Source organism: Dama dama, chromosome 22, assembly GCF_033118175.1.
Source record: "Dama dama isolate Ldn47 chromosome 22, ASM3311817v1, whole genome shotgun sequence".
NCBI classification, from domain to species: Eukaryota; Metazoa; Chordata; class Mammalia; order Artiodactyla; family Cervidae; genus Dama; species Dama dama.
Window position 1 is genome coordinate 11,869,862 of NC_083702.1, and position 15,653 is coordinate 11,885,514.

General features: G+C 50.9%; 1 protein-coding gene across 1 annotated transcript in view; it reads left to right on the forward strand.

The window, feature by feature from the left end:
* The window catches only part of CACNA2D4 (calcium voltage-gated channel auxiliary subunit alpha2delta 4), a 64,855-nt gene that overhangs the window by 15,466 nt on the left and 33,736 nt on the right, over positions 1-15,653 (forward strand). The window contains exons 15-24 of the mRNA XM_061123929.1: positions 306-386; positions 909-983; positions 1,635-1,721; positions 2,238-2,309; positions 7,276-7,337; positions 8,405-8,472; positions 8,906-8,951; positions 9,036-9,133; positions 10,481-10,574; positions 15,505-15,600. Of these exons, the coding sequence (XP_060979912.1) occupies positions 306-386; positions 909-983; positions 1,635-1,721; positions 2,238-2,309; positions 7,276-7,337; positions 8,405-8,472; positions 8,906-8,951; positions 9,036-9,133; positions 10,481-10,574; positions 15,505-15,600 (779 nt within the window). The remainder of the gene's footprint in view (positions 1-305; positions 387-908; positions 984-1,634; positions 1,722-2,237; positions 2,310-7,275; positions 7,338-8,404; positions 8,473-8,905; positions 8,952-9,035; positions 9,134-10,480; positions 10,575-15,504; positions 15,601-15,653) is intronic.

Sequence of the window (15,653 nt, forward strand, 5' to 3'; positions counted from 1 at the left end):
CCCGGATGCCAATACTTCAGCCTCTGCTGTGAAGGCTGATATTTCATTCAATTCTGTATTTCATTTAAATATTACAACTTCAGTGTTAATACAGGACAGTAATCTTCTCAGCTTGAGGTTACTCCTGGGGCCTCTTCTGCTAAGTTCTAGGTTTTTATTCCAGGATCTCAGCCTAAACTCTAACTGCAGAGGAAGGACTACCTGAGGTGCAAGTGGCTTCCTCTTGCGGGTCTGGGAGGGCCGGGGGTCCAGCCTGGCCTCACACATGGGAAGCCGGGTCCCCTGACACCGGCATTTCCTTCCAGCGGTCCCACGGCATCCTCCTGGGTGTAGTGGGCTCTGACGTGGCCCTGAGGGAGCTGATGAAGCTGGCGCCCCGGTACAAGGTGAGCCTGGATCAGCCCCTGAGTGGGGTCACAGGCCCCCCAGGAGCCACTTCAGTCTCCCTGAAGGGAGGTCACAGACCCTGAGTGGGGTCACAGCCTCCCCAGGAGCCTCCCTGCAGACAGGGTGGCCAAGAGCAGAGCTGGGACGGGGTCTGCATTCCTCCTCCTAATGCCCCCTCCCCAGACACCCTACCCCTGACATCCTGCCTTCCTGTCCCACACCCACGCATGACCCCCAGACATCACACCCCACATCCTGCCTTGCTGTCCCACACCCAGACACCCCCCAGACATCACACACACACACACACACACACACACACACACACACACACACACCGTCGATGTGCAGGCTCAGAGCAGACGGGACGGAGGCTGGGGCCCCTGGGATCCTTGGCCACGTCAGCTGCTTCCTGCTCTGTGGTCTCCGGCACTTCTCCCCATCCTGGTCCTCCTCCCTGCCCAGTCCCAGTTTTCCTGCACAAAGTCCCCTTGATACCCCCTCAATCCCTGTCTCTCCAGCTCGGGGTGCACGGCTATGCCTTTCTGAACACCAACAATGGCTACATCCTCTCGCATCCTGACCTCCGACCCCTGGTAGGTGCCAACCCTATTTGCCTTGGGGTCTTTTTTTTTTTTTTTTTTTTGCCTTGGGGTCTTAATCGTATGGGATTTGGGGGTAGTTCATGTGTGTGTGTTCAGTCATGTCCGACTCTCTGCGACCACATGCACTGTAGCCCGCCAGGCTCCTCCGTCCATGGGATTCTCCAGGCAAGAATACTGGAGTGGGTAGCCATGCCCTCCTCCAGGGGATCTTCCTGACTCAGGGTTGAACCTGGGTCTTCCACATTCTGGGCAGCTCCTTTACCATCTGAGCCACCACACCCAGATTTGGGGGTAGTTTATAGAAACAGTTGAAACAGTGAATGGGTTCCATTTAAGAACCCAAAATAGGGACATCCCTGGTGGTCCAGTAGTAAAAGTCACAGGGAGACAGATTTCCGCCCTGGATGAAGAACTTTCTAACAATTAGAGTCCAAAACCAGGACAAGCTCCTCGTAAAAGGAGATCTCCCTCCAAGGCCGGGAACCATCTGTCATGAATGCTGGCCAGGGCCCCTCTGCCTCGGGTGGAGGAATGGCCGAGATGCTCTGGTTTATGGTTCTGCCCCACGGGCCTTCTGGAAGGGCTGGGCTTGAGCAGGGCCTTGTGTTAACCTCGTGTCTCTCCCCCGACCGGCCCACTCAGTACCGAGAGGGGAAGAAACTGAAGCCCAAGCCCAACTACAACAGCGTGGACCTCTCGGAAGTGGAGTGGGAGGACCAGGCCGGAATGGTGAGTGGCGCAGGGGGAGAGGGTGGGTGGCTGGACGGCAGGGCCCGGGGGTGAGGGGTGCGTAGGCGCTGAGCTCACCCCGCTCCCTCAGCAGAGACTTTCCAGGCTCAAAGCAGAAGTGGTGCTGCTAACAGACGGTTCTCCCTATGGCCCCAGAGAGATAACAGCTGCTTCCTCCGAGGTTGAAGGAGCTCGCGTCTGTAGCCACAGAGGTTGGCTTCGGGTGGCTGTAGGCCAGCCTTGGCGTCAGGAGCTCCTCCTGGAGGAACTTGTGTCTGGAGGGTTGGCCGCAGTGTCCCTCACTCATCAGCCCACTGGGAACCTTATCTTGGTGAATTCTAGAATTCCAGCTAAGGGGAATACAGCCCTAGAAGCAGATCTCTTTTCCTACCCGGGCTCTGCTCGCAGGGGAAAGGTGAAAACCTAGTGTGTTCCCAGGGTTGACCTCTGAGCCGAGGCTCAGAGCACACTCCAGTGTGTGCCAAGCAACTGATTTCGTTTTCTTTTTCCTCGAAGCTGAGAACAGCCATGATCAACGGGGAGACCGGGTCTCTCTCCATGGACGTCAAAGTCCCGCTGGACAAAGGGGTAAGCGCTCCAGGAAAAGACTGAGGTCTGGTCCCAGGATGTGGCATCCTGGTTAATTAAGGTTGGCGGTGGTGACAAGGGACCTGGCTGAATCAGAGTGTAAATCTGGAGAACTTGCTGGAGTCTGGAGGGCCCAAGCGAGCGGCCCAGCCCAGCCAGCATCAGACCCACAGTGCTTTGGCCAGCGAGTGACCCCTCTCCAGGGCTTGCCTCTCAGGGACCTGGGGTGAAGCAGCAGCAAGCCCAGCCCTTCACAGATCTTCTTTTTGCCTTGCATGGATGCTAAGTTGCTCAGTTGTATCCGACTCTTTGCGACCTTCCCAGACAAGAATACTGGAGTGGGTTGCCACACCCTCCTCCAGGGAATCTTCCCAACCCAGGAGTCAAACCTGCATCTCTTATGTCTCCTACATTGGCAGGTGGGTTCTTTACCACTAGCATCACCTGGGAAGACCTCTTTCTGCCTTACCTGCCTGCTATGTGGCCCTTTTGTTGTTTATGGTGGAAAGGGGGAAGGTGTTAGTTGCTCAGTCGTGTCTGTCTATGGACTATGGACTGTAGCCTACCGGGCTCCGCTTTCCATGGAATTCTCCAGCAAGAATACTGGAGTGGGTTGCCATTACCTTCTCCAGGGGACCTTCCCAATCCAGGGATCAAACCCAGGTTTCCTGCTTTGCAGGCAGACTCTTTACTGTCTGAGACACCAGGGAAGCCCCTGGAAACAGGGAAAGTGACAGTTAATTTTGCAAACTGTTAGCAGCTCTTGTAAAGCATGTCATCTGTGAATAAGATGAAAATCACTGCTGCTCCTCAGAGCTGATTTTCAGGAATGGGTCCACCCAGCGATGCCTTCCTGTTCCCACAGACTCGCTTGTCACTTACAAGGAACGGCTTCCTCTTTCTGTGTAAAAGGCCCCGCTGGCTGGCACTGACTCTGCATTGTCCCTTGACATATTTACAAATGTCACCTCCTACCTCCCACTACCGCTGCCCTTTCGCCTCCAAGGGAAGAAAGTGGGCATCCTTCGGCAACAATTAGACCCAGGTTCTTTCACAGACACGGACTTTCCTGGAAGCCAAGCATGGAAGCCCTGGGAAGGAAAGTAACTCTCTGCATTCCTTTTAGATGTACAGGCTGTTTCTCACTGGGACCTGCATCAGTTCTGTGGCCTCTGCTTGTTGTTTTCAAGCTCTGGGCTGAGAGGGCCTCCCTCGGGCAGGCTGCTCAGCATCTCTGATGACCCACCAGGCCCACAAGGTCCTTCTCGTGAACCAGAAAAGGCAGAGGTGGCTTCCAGACACCTCCACCCTTATCTCAACCAGACTCCCACTCACAGGTGTCGGGGTGCTCCCATCTCAAAAAGAGGTGAAATAAAGACAGTTTCAGATAGAGAAGATCAGAGTTCATCCCTAAGAGAAATACTTAAAGAAATTCTTCAGGCAGAAGAAAAATGACACAGATGGAAACCTAGATCGACACAAAGAAAAATGGGCAGCATTGGAAACGATAAGTGCATGGGTTAGGATAGGATTTCATCCATTCTTTTAACTTCTCAAAAAGACAGCTGTTTAAAGGAAAAATGTTGACATTGTGTTGTGGGGTTTGTCATGTGAGCAAGTGTAAGATACAGCCACACAGAGTGAAGTTATCCCACTGCATTAACACACCAGAGGAAGCCACCACTTGGCCACCCCAAAGCATGCTGAACACACATGACAAAACTTCACTGGGAGCAGAAGGAAATGTCCTCAATCTGATTTAAAAAAAAAAAAAAAGGCATGTGTGGAAAAGCTCACTTTCAGTGGTGAATGACTGAACACTTTCTAAGATTGTGAACTTGGTGAGGGTATCTGGTTTTCACCACTTACGTTCAACATTGCCCTGGACCTGGCAAAGACCTATCTTTGCAATAGGGCCAGGAAATGAAATAAAAGGCATGAAAATTAGAAAGGAGAGGCTAAAGCTATCTTTGTTCACAGCAAGATAATTGTTCACATAGAAAATCCCCCAAATTTGCAAAACAGCTGCTGGAACTAATAGATAAATTTAGCCAGTTCACAGAACACAGAGTCACTGTTATAAAAATCAATTATACTTTTATATATAGCCAGAAACATTTGCAAAATGAAAATACTTTTAAGTTCCAATTTCCAGGGCACAAATAATATAAAATAGGAATAAATTTCACATATATGACCTCTACACTGGAAGCTACATAACACTGCAGAAAGAATGTCAAATAAAAAAACTAAATAGGAAAGTATAACCATGTTTATGGGTTGTAAGATCAATACTTCTAAGATGTCTACTCTCCCCCAAATTATTCTATAGATTCAACACAATCCCAATAAAAAATCTAACAGACTTCTCCTAGACATAGAAGAAGAAGGTGATTCTAAAATTTATATGAATGTGCAAAAGACCTAACATGGCCAAAACTTTCTTGAAAAAGAACAGATTCCTTTTGTTGAATGAGATGGATGATTCACAGTACCTGATTTCAAAACTTACTTCAAAGCTGCAATAACCAAGCAGAGTGGTATTGACATATGAATAGACAAATGGATCCATGGAGTAGAGACTACAGAAATGAAACACACAGAAAAACACACAAGTTGCCAGCATATTTTCGATAAAGACACCTTGGCAAATCAATGGAGAAAGGAAAGTGTTTTCAACAAATGGTGCCGGAACAACTGAATAAATGTATGAAAAGTCATTGAGATATACTCATACCATACACAAAAATTAATTTGAATGTTGCTCAATTACAAAACTCTCAACGTAAAAGCTAAAACTATAAGGCTTCTAGAAGAAAAAGCAGGTGAAAATCTTTACAGCCTAAGGTTATTTAGTTTTCTTTGACTAAATTCCAAAGGCATTAAATGTAAAATAACATTTGAAAAATTGAATTTCATCAAAAAACAGTTCTGTTCATCCAGAGACACAATTAAGAAAATGAAAATCCAGACATAGACTGTGTCCAGACCATAAAGAACTTCTCCAGATTACTAACAAAAAGTCTAACAATGTAATAAAAAAAATGTGGGCAAGACACTTTAGCAGAACTTTTAGAAATGAAGAAACAGACATGATCAACAAGCCCAACCAGCAACTTCAGTTGTCAGGGAAATGCAAATTAAAACTACTTCCATACCCTCTAACATAACTACAATTTGAAAGACTGACAATACCAAATTCTGCCAAAGATGTGGAGAAATTGGAGTTCATACATTGCTAGTGGAAGTATAATAAAATAATTTGGGGAAGTTGGCAGTGTTTTATAAAGGCAAACATAATTTGCATATTTTGCAAAGGAATTCCTTCCCTGGTACTTATCAAGAGAAATGAAGACACATGTCCACAAGAAGAAGGTTCACAGCAGCTTTATTCAAAACAGCCTTAAACTGGAAACACCCTGGATGACCACCCATGGAGGGCAAACCTGGAAGTAAACCGTGGTGTGCCCTCCCTGAAGTACTTAGAACTCGGCAGGGAAAGGACCACAGCGCTGACACACCCAACAACACGGGTGGGTCGCAGGGACACTATGTGGAGCAAAAGTGGACACGAAAGAGCTTGCGCTGTGAAAACAGCAAACCTAACCTGTGGGGATGGAGGTCAGAACAGAGCTTGCCCAGGAAGGTGGGGGGCTGACCGGAAGAAGGCAGAGCGATTTCAGGGGCTGCACGCAATCCGTATCTCACCCCGGGAGGTAATCCCACAGCAACGTACATTTATCAAAACTGCTGAAATGATACATTTAGATGTGTGCATTTCAACGTTTTCTTCAATTAAAAAAGAGAGACAGAAAGAAAAAAATTGTTAATGCTCCCCAGTTTCAGACTCAAACCAGCCCCATTTGGAGCCCATCAATGCCCTGGCTGGCCCCCAGCTGCCCCCATGGCTCCCAGAGCCCCCCACCCAACTGGGAGTGGGTTTGCCTGAAGCAGAGGGGACCAGAGGGCATCAGGCAGGACGAGGCCGAAGCTGGGAACTGTCCTTTCTGGTTTGGTCCACGAATGGTTTCCTATTGAAACAATCATTTTTTGCTACCTTCTCACTCTGCGTCCCATGCAACATCTTACTCCAGTTTCCAACCCAGAAGAAAAGCCTGAAAAAAAGGCAAAGGGGCTAAGAACAGCCTCGTGGCCAAGTGCAGTGTGCAGCTTTCCCAGAGACATCCAAGTGTATGCAGATGGTACAGCCTACGGGGCTCCAGAGCCCAAGTCAGCCCTGCCCTTCCCACCCACTACAAACACCCTCACCACCTCCCAGCAATCCACAGGGGATGCTCTTGTCGATTCTGCTTCACAAATGGAACTGCGATGCCCAAAAGCATGAGATCACTCACCCAAGCTCACCAGCCCACGAGTGGCCAGTGGGGCTCAGACCAGGGCTGTCTGACGCCTGTGCCCGTCTTAGCCACTGTGCATACCCCCCGATGCCCAGACTTGTGCAAATTCAACTCAACCTCAACATAACAGCTTTGAAAGGAAAGAGAAGCTGTGAAGGGCAGCAAGGCCTGGAGGGGTCTGGACTCCAGAGGCAGGCAGTTCCTGGTGGGACGTATAAGTGTGAGCTCCAGCCAGTAGCCTGCGCTGGTCCCTCCTGAACCACGGCCACTAGCCAGCGCAGGGGCCACCAGCCAGTCAGACTTTCTAGGTTTCCATTTCTGTTAACTGACAGTAACTGAGATTTCACATTTCCATTCCTGAGTTGTGGTACACGTGGTAACTCATGGGCCCATAGGGACGGTGCAGTCTGGACTATGGCCCTCAGTCAGGCACACCTTCCCCAGGGCTGCAGTATGCCGGTGGGAGAAGGCCTTCGGGTGGGGGTGGGGGGGCAGAATAAGAAGTGGGGGGTGGGGGTGGGTGGGGCACCAGGCAGCACATGGGGAGGGAGGGAGGGGTGGTTGGCACTTCCCCCCCAGCCAGCACCCTTCCCTGGTGCCTCTTTCAGAAGCGAGTTCTTTTCCTGACCAACGACTACTTCTTCACGGACATCAATGACACACCTTTCAGGTGAGGGGCCTGGATCTTATTTGGGGGGGAGGAGAGGGTACAATGTGAGGGCCAACCGCTCAGGTGGGACTTTCAGGTCTGGGACGGGATTCACTCATAAGTAGTTGGCAATTTTGTGATAACTGAAAAAGACCCAGGTCTGCACTTGGGAAAACTGATACCTACACCCACTTTGCTATGTGATTCGGTGTGCAGTGTGGCCCAGGGTGCAGGGCCAGGAGCTAAACTAAGTTGGAATCCCAGCTCTGCCACTCACAGGCTGTGTGATCTTAGGCAAGTTACTTAACCTCTCTGTGCCTTAGACATCTCATCTGTAAAATGGGAGTGATAATAGTAGCTGCTTCTCTGCAGTACTGAAAGAATTATTAATAAATATCATTATCTACCTGGAGGTCTTAAAGCAGTGCAATTGTAAGTAGTTGTAAGATGAAAGGTAAGCCTTGAATGTCTTTCAGTTTCCCTCCCATCATATAAATGTTCAGCTCTAGCATCATACAGTGCAAGGAGCAAAGGCCCCTTCTCTCTGAATTCCGCATCGCTACACGAAGGGTGGTCCCCAGTCCCGACTGGTCCCTGGGGTGCCTACAGGAACTTGTGACATTGTCTCCAGGTCCTTCCTTCGTTACTCGGGATTCCTGGGGTGGGGCCCAGGCGCTAGGACCCTATAAACCCCCTAGGTAGTTCAGGTATCAGCCAAGCCTCAAAAGATGATCTTCCAGGAGGGAGAGGTAGGCGAGGTGGGTTCTCCAGGCGGGAGGGGCCTCCCTGACCACGGGACATGTGGGACCCTGAGACCCTTCTCCATCCTCAGAGCGTGGAGGTCCAGGGTGAATCCAACAGAACGGGAGCAGAGGGGGCCTTCCCCTCTCTTGTCCAGGTCCTTCTCAGGAAAGAGACTGATGACAAAGCAGAAGTCTTTGCCAGGGTTCAGGGAGGGGGGCACTGAGAGCCTAGGGCAGGCGGGGTGTACTCACTGTCGTAGGCTGTGTGCTCAGGGGGTCCGAGGTTGGGGGGCCCATATCAGGCCCCAGCTGACCTCTAGCCTGTGTCCTCTGCTCTGCCTGCAGTTTGGGGGTGGTGCTGTCCCGAGGTCACGGAGAATACATCCTCCTGGGGAACACGTCAGTGGAAGAAGGTGGGTCGGCCGGTGCCCAAGACCCCTGCTCAGTTCCAAGGAAAACTAGGTTCTCCGGGGACACAGAGCAGGGCCAGCCCAGGCGGGGCTCTGTGGGCCGGGCCGTGCAGCCAGAGGGGCCTGTGCGTCCCGGTGCGGCCCGTGTGCTGAGGGTGTGGCCCTGGACACGCACGGCCCTGGGCTCAGCTGGGCACAATGAAGCCAGGCAAGCCGAAGCTTCCTCGAGGTCAGTCTGAAGGGGCAGGGTGCGGACAGGAGGTGTTGGGATGGAAGGCATTTAGGGAACAACATGACCATGACACCATTGGGCTCCATGCTGAGCCCACCTCTGCCTGAGAACCCGGCAGGATGCGGCTGGCCCTCCCCGCCCCTGACGCTGCTTCTAGAGTGCCGGGTCCATGAGCCCCGGACCAAACACAGACTCTGCTTTCAGGCCTGCACGACCTGCTTCACCCAGACCTGAGCCTGGCTGGCGACTGGTGAGGACCTGGGGGCTGGCGCGGTGCAGAGCGGGGATGGGGGGCAGTGGGGACTCGGGGCAACGGGCTCCGCTGGGTTTCCAGGATCTATTGCATCACGGATGTCGACCCAGAGCACCGCAAGCTGAGCCAGCTGGAGGCTGTGGTGCGCTTCCTGACCCAGGAGGACCCTGCCCTGGAGTGTGAGTGTCCCCTGGCCCGAGCTCGGGACTCCGTGGGGACGGAGGGCTGGGGGGGGCTGGAGTACCATGCTTGCAGAGCTCACAGATGGGTCAGGGAGACCAGAGAGACCCCCTCGAAGGAGAGGACACAGCCAGCCCCCCAGGGCCACACCAGTGACGAGGGCTCTGAGACCTGCAAGGCCACAGTTGTGTCCCAACGGCGGTACTAGGGTCCCTCTAAGCCTCTGTCCCCCGGGGACTGTTAAGGGCCTACAATAACGGGCACTGGCCTGCCCATCAGATCTGTCCCTGTCACCAAGTAGGGCCCCCCGCCCCCTCTCCCCAGCCAGCAGGCAAGGTGAGGCTCCCTCAAATCCTCATCTCCTGCAGCCTGTGATCCGTGAGTGTTCCCTTAGCCGGGTCCAGGTAACCCCAAGTCCCTGCATGAATGCGGGACCACCCTCCATGGGGTCCCACCTCTTCGTCTTCAGAAAGAGGTACGGATCATCCTGCCACATCAGTGTCCCGCCGGGAGAAGTCGCCACTTCCTGTGCCATCCCAACAAGGCCTCATTCATTCATTCATTCTACCCACAAGTCTGTGCCAGACACGTTCTCCAGCCAGCCAGGCGGGGCGGGGGTGATGGTGTTTATCAGTGAAGCTTCTGATGACCACAGACCAGGCCGTGCAATTACGGAGTCTGTGGTTGGGGGAAGAAGCCAGGTGACAAGACCAGCACTTGAGTTGAGGTAGGCTAGTCATTGCAGGGGTGATGAGGCCGTAAGTAGGTATTGTGTGGGGAAGGGGGGCCCTCATCAGGGGCGTCACTCAAGCTGAGGGTAAAAGGACCCGCCTCATGGCTCTCCTTCGGGGCCATGAGAACTGGGTGTTGTGGAGGGGGGCTGCCGGTCTCTGTGCAAGTGTAAATGCCAGGTTGCATGCCATCCGTAGGGTGTCCGTTGTGTGGATTTCACCTCAATAAGCATCAATAAACGTTTTAGAGGAAGGGAGGGAAAGAAAGGGCCAGCCAGGCAGAGACAGGGTGGAAACAATCAGACCAGGGTATGCAGAGGCCCCGAGGCCAGTTCTTGGGGAGAGGGAGGCAGGGGTGGCTGGCAGGCAGGCCTCCTGACTTCACGGAGCCAAGAGCTGGAGAGGCCTGGGAATCGCTGAGCTGTGCCCACACACCAGGACAGAGGACACGGCCTCCCGGCCTCTGGAGACAGCAGAGAGCACGGGCTCTGAGTGCTTCAAACCTTCTCTGAGGCACCTCTAGGCCCTGAGGGTCAGGGCTCCTGGGCAGGGGGTGGGAGCTGAGCCCACATGATTGTGGGGGAGTAAGCAGGTGGTCTCTGGACTTTGCCCCAGGTGACGAGGAGCTGCTGCAGGAAGCGCTGTTTGACGCGGTGGTCACAGCCCCCATGGAGGCGTACTGGACGGCGCTGGCCCTCAACAGCTCTGAGTAGGTCCTGGTGCGGCTGGGGTCCCACCCCCAGTGTCCCTGGGTCAAGGCAGGGCCTCCCACAACCTGGTGGGCAGCTCAGGAGACCACCCAGGTCCTCTGGCCTAAGAAGAGGGGAGGGTGGAAAGAAGTGGAGGGTCACACTCATAGATGTGGGAAGACCGTGACCTTCACAGCCCCCCAGGACAGCAGGAACTTGGCAAAGCTTCCACCGAGAAAACACCCACATCATACCCCGTAGCCCAGTTCCCAGAACCCCTCCCTTGGTGCCAGGCTCCAACTGGTGGGGGTAGGGTTGGGGGGTGGGCATCAGCCAAAGTGCCCCCAGACAGCGTAGCTCAAGCCCTTGGGGCCCCCTTTCCAGCAGGTGAGGTCAAGGCTGCGTGTGGTACAAACATGACCTCGGTGAGTCCTCTCTCCCTCTGCTCCTCTTCACCTGGAGGGCTGGTGTCTCACGGGAAGGTGGAAAGAAGAGACAGATGTGAGTGTGTGAGTGCACACATGAGTACCAGGAAGGGGTTAGGCACTGCTGAGCTGAAGGACGCAGGGGCCACACCCGTTCTTGAACAGTAAGAGTCAACATCCACTAGACCTCTCCTAGACATTTAATAATCAGTGCTTCCTCTTGAAAACACCAACAGAATCTTACAGGAACAAGCACTTAATTAAAAAAGCAAGACGTTGAACAGTGCATGGTGATATGCTCCTGTTTCTGTTAAAGGGGCAGAAACATAATAGGGAGGGGGTATGTGTACATATATAAATCTGTGGAAGCCTATGTAGGACTGGCTGCTCCAGGTAAAAGCATAGACAACTGACCCCAGGACAGAGAGATTTTCTCTATATAATTTTTGGTACCGTGTTGAGCCCATGTGAACGTGTGTGCATGCTCAGTCCCTCAGTTGTGTCCTACTCTGCAACCCCATGGACTGTAGCCCACCAGGCTCCTCTGTCCTTGGGATTCTTTAGACAAGAATAACTGGAGTGAGTTGCCACGCCCTCCTCCAGGAGATCTTCCTGACCCGGGGATTGAGCCCCCATCTCCTGCATTGGCAGGCAGATTCTTTACCATCTGAGCCACCTGGGAAGCCCTGTGTTACCTATTCAAAATTAAATGAAACTAAAGAATGAAGAATACGGTGGGCCAGTACTGTTCCAAGTACTTAGTGTACATGAAACCATTTGATCCTCACAACAACCTGACAAAATAGATCCTTTCATTATCCCCATTATACAGATGAGGAAACCAAGGCTGAGTGAGATAAGCAACTTGCCCAAGGTCATTTGCCTCATTAGTGGCAGAGCCAGAGTCAAAACTAGACAGCCTGTTATCAGAGTCTGGACTCTTGGCACCCTGTACTGTCCTGCCTTCTACCATGGGGCGGTGGGGGGCGGGGGGGAGGTGGTCATTGGATTTGGTGAGAAGAGGCACAGTCTTTATGTTTCCAAGTTCAAAAATTAGCTGATGTTTTTAATGTCAGGGGGACATTGAGGAGCAAATATTCTTAACGAGGGAGTGCGTCAGGAAAGATGACCTGGGGTAATCAAAAGAGCATGGTATTGGCAGAAAAACAGACATGGATCAATGGAATGGAATTGAGAGCCCAGAAATACGTGGATAACTCCAACTTGACAAAGGAGCAAATAATATACACTGGAGAAAGGATAGATTCTTTAACAAATGGTGTCGGGAAAACCAGACAGCCACACACACAAAAAAAAAAAGAAAGAAAAGAAAAGAAATGATAGACCACTGTCTCACACCATAAACAAAAATCAACTTAGAATGCATTAAAGACTTAAATATAAGACCTGGAACCATAAAACTCCTGGAAGAAAACATAGGCAGTGTGCTTCTTGACATCAGCCTTTAAAAAAAAAAAATAATAATGGTATTTATTTATTTATTTTTGGATAAACTGGGTCTTCGCTGCTGCGCGGGCTTTCCTCTGGTTGCGGAGAACGGGGGCTGCTCTCCGTTTATGGTGCTCAGGGCTTCCCGTGGTGGTGGCCTCTCTTGTGCTCTAGGGTGCTCAGGCTTCAGTAGTTGTGGCTGCCGGGCTCTGGAGCACAGGCTCAACAGCCGTGGAGCACAGGCTTAGTTGCCCCACAGTGTATGGAAACTTCCTGGATCGGGGATCGAACCCATGTCTCCTGGACTGGCAGGCGGATTCTTTACCACTGAGTCACCAGGGAAGCCCAGACATCAGTCCTGACACGATCTTTCTAGATCTGTCTCCGCAGGCAAGCACAACAAAAGCAAAAACCGACAAGTGGGATTACATCGAACTCCATATAGAAACATGCACGTGCACGTGCTTACATATATATGCTCACATACTTTTAATGGAACAATAAACAAGCAAGCAAAAGGCTTACTAAAAAGAATGAAGGAACAGAGGGATGGAGACAGAAACAGATTCTTCTGAACGTGTCTTGTTTTGCATATTTGCATATTTGACTCTGGGACTGTGTAAATCATGTCACTATTAAATGAAATTAAATTTAAAAAATAAACGCTGAAAATTTGAAAGCAAGTGAAACAAACCTGGTTATGAATCAATAACCACACAACAGGGACTTCTGTCGAGGGACTTGAAAACACGGAACTGTAAACACTCAATAAAATGAAAATCTTAAAAACTGTGTTCCATTAAGCACACTTCTAGAAACTATATTTATTGGCACCGTTATTCCAAACTACATGGATAGACAGAGCAAATAGTGTTGCTAATGTCGTTAGGAACAAGATTTTTAGCCAGTTAGAAAAGAGGCACAAACATTTTTTAAGCTTTTTTCGATGTGGACCCTTTTTAAAGTCTTTACTGAATTTGTTACAATATTGCTTCTGTTTTTTGTGTTTTGGTTTTTTGGCCCCGAGGCATGTGGGATCTTAGCTCTCTGACTAGAGATCAAACCTGCAGCCCCTGCACTGGAAGATGAAGTCTTAACCACTGGACCATCAGGGAAGCCCCACGGTGCATATTTTTTAAATCAAAGAAGTTTAGATGGAACACTAAATATGGATTGGAAATATCAATGAACTCACGATGTATTTTCCCTGAAAGAAACAAAGAGGAGATCCTTGTCCGCTTAAAGGACCAACCTCAATGAGCACCCCAGACCCAACCATGTGGAGCTTCAATGTCCACTCTAAGAAGCCCTCACTGAAATGAGCCAGTGACCCCTGGAGAAGTGTCTGCTTCCAGGACCGGGGCAGGGGTGGGCAGAATGAGCCGGGAGTATCTCGTCATCCCAGGTGCAAGTCAGTAAAGACTAAGGAGGTAGTGCTAACAGGACATTGGGGACAAACTGAAGAGGCTCTCACCAGCCAGACGAGGGGCAGTCGGACAGCATGGGTGGACTCACCAGACAAGAGGCAGCAGATGTGATAACAACAGCTGTGGATCAGAGCACAGTAAACACGTTAAAGTCCTGGGTTCACTGTAATACTGAAAAAAAAAAAACACAATCATCTTTGGAAGATGGCTATTATAAAAAAGACAAGTAATAACAAGTGTTTGTGAGGATGTGGAGAAAAGGAAACCATTATGCACAGTTAGTGGGAATGTAAACTGATTTTGCCACTGTGGAAAATAATGTGAAGTTTCCTCCAAAAATTTAAACAGCACTATCACATGATCCAGAAATCCCGCTTCTGGGTATTTATCCAAAGGAAACAAAGACAGACTACTGAAGAGATGTCTACATGCTCCTGTTCACAGCAGCCAAGACATGGAAACAACCTGAGGAACAGGTTGAACGGATCAAGAGGAGATGTGGTGTATGTACTCAATGGACATTTACTCGGCCTTTAAGAAGAAGGAAATCTTGCCATTTGCAATGGCATTGATGAACCCAGAGGGCGTTAGGTTAAATGAAATAAGCCAGACAGAGACACACGAATACTGTGTAGTATCACTTACACATGCAATCTTTTTTAAAAAGGTAACTAACTCAGAAACAGTGAAAAGGCAATTGCTGCGGGCTGGAGGGACGGTGGGGGTGGAGACGGGGGAAGGGCACAGACCTTCAGCTGTAAGATGAGTAAGGACTAAGGGTGGTGATTCTATTCAGAACACTGGGTTTTGTAACTAACATGAGCTAAGAAAGTGGAACGTAAATGTTCACACACGCACACACACACATACACACACACATATGCACACACAATGGAGGGAATCCTTTCACAATAGATACATATATCAAATCACCATGATACATGCTTAAACTACCTTACAATTTTATATCAGTTATACATCAGTAAAGCTGAAATCTGGCACTTCCCTGGTGGTCCAGTCATTAAGCCTCCGCACTTCCAATGCAGGGGACATGGGTTCGAACGCTTGTCAATGTAGGATCCCATGTGCTGCACAGTGTGGCCAAAAAATAAAAGGTAAATTTTTAAAAAACAGCTGAAATTTTTTAAAAGGTGACGACCTCCTGTGTGGCATGGTCCCCATAGGGCCGCTCTGGGCCTGTGAGAAGGCGCAGAGCCCTCCAGCCCGCGGGCCCTCCCCAGATCTTGTTGGTCCACCCGGATTTCTCTGGGTAGACGTGGAAGTCTGCGCCTTCCCAATCTCAGGAATAAGGCAGATATATGAAACCAGCTTCATGGGACACGGTGCTGAGCATGTACTGGGTATGAGAAGTTACTTTCCTTATGTCCTGGGGCTAAAACCTCCCTTCCTGAGTTCTTTCTGTCTGCCAGAGCCAACCGCCACCCCAAAGCTGAGTGCATGCAGTGGGTCGAGGCCCAGGGGACCCCAAGCAAGGGCCGGTGATGCTCAGGGATCTCACAACAGCAAAAGCCAGTGCCCGGCAGCCCCCAAGAGACCAGCCACAGGGCCTGGCTCTAGGAGGGGCCTGTGGGTCCTCCCTGGCACCCGCCCTGGCCCAGCGTGATGACACCTGCTTTGTCTGCCCACAGTGAGTCCGAGCAAGTGGTGGACATGGCCTTCCTGGGCACCCGGGCCGGCCTCCTCAGAAGCAGCCTGTTTGTGGGCTCCGAGAAGGTCTCCGACAAGTGAGTGCCGCCGGACACCAGGAGAAGAGTCCCTGGGGTGTCGCTGTAGTTAG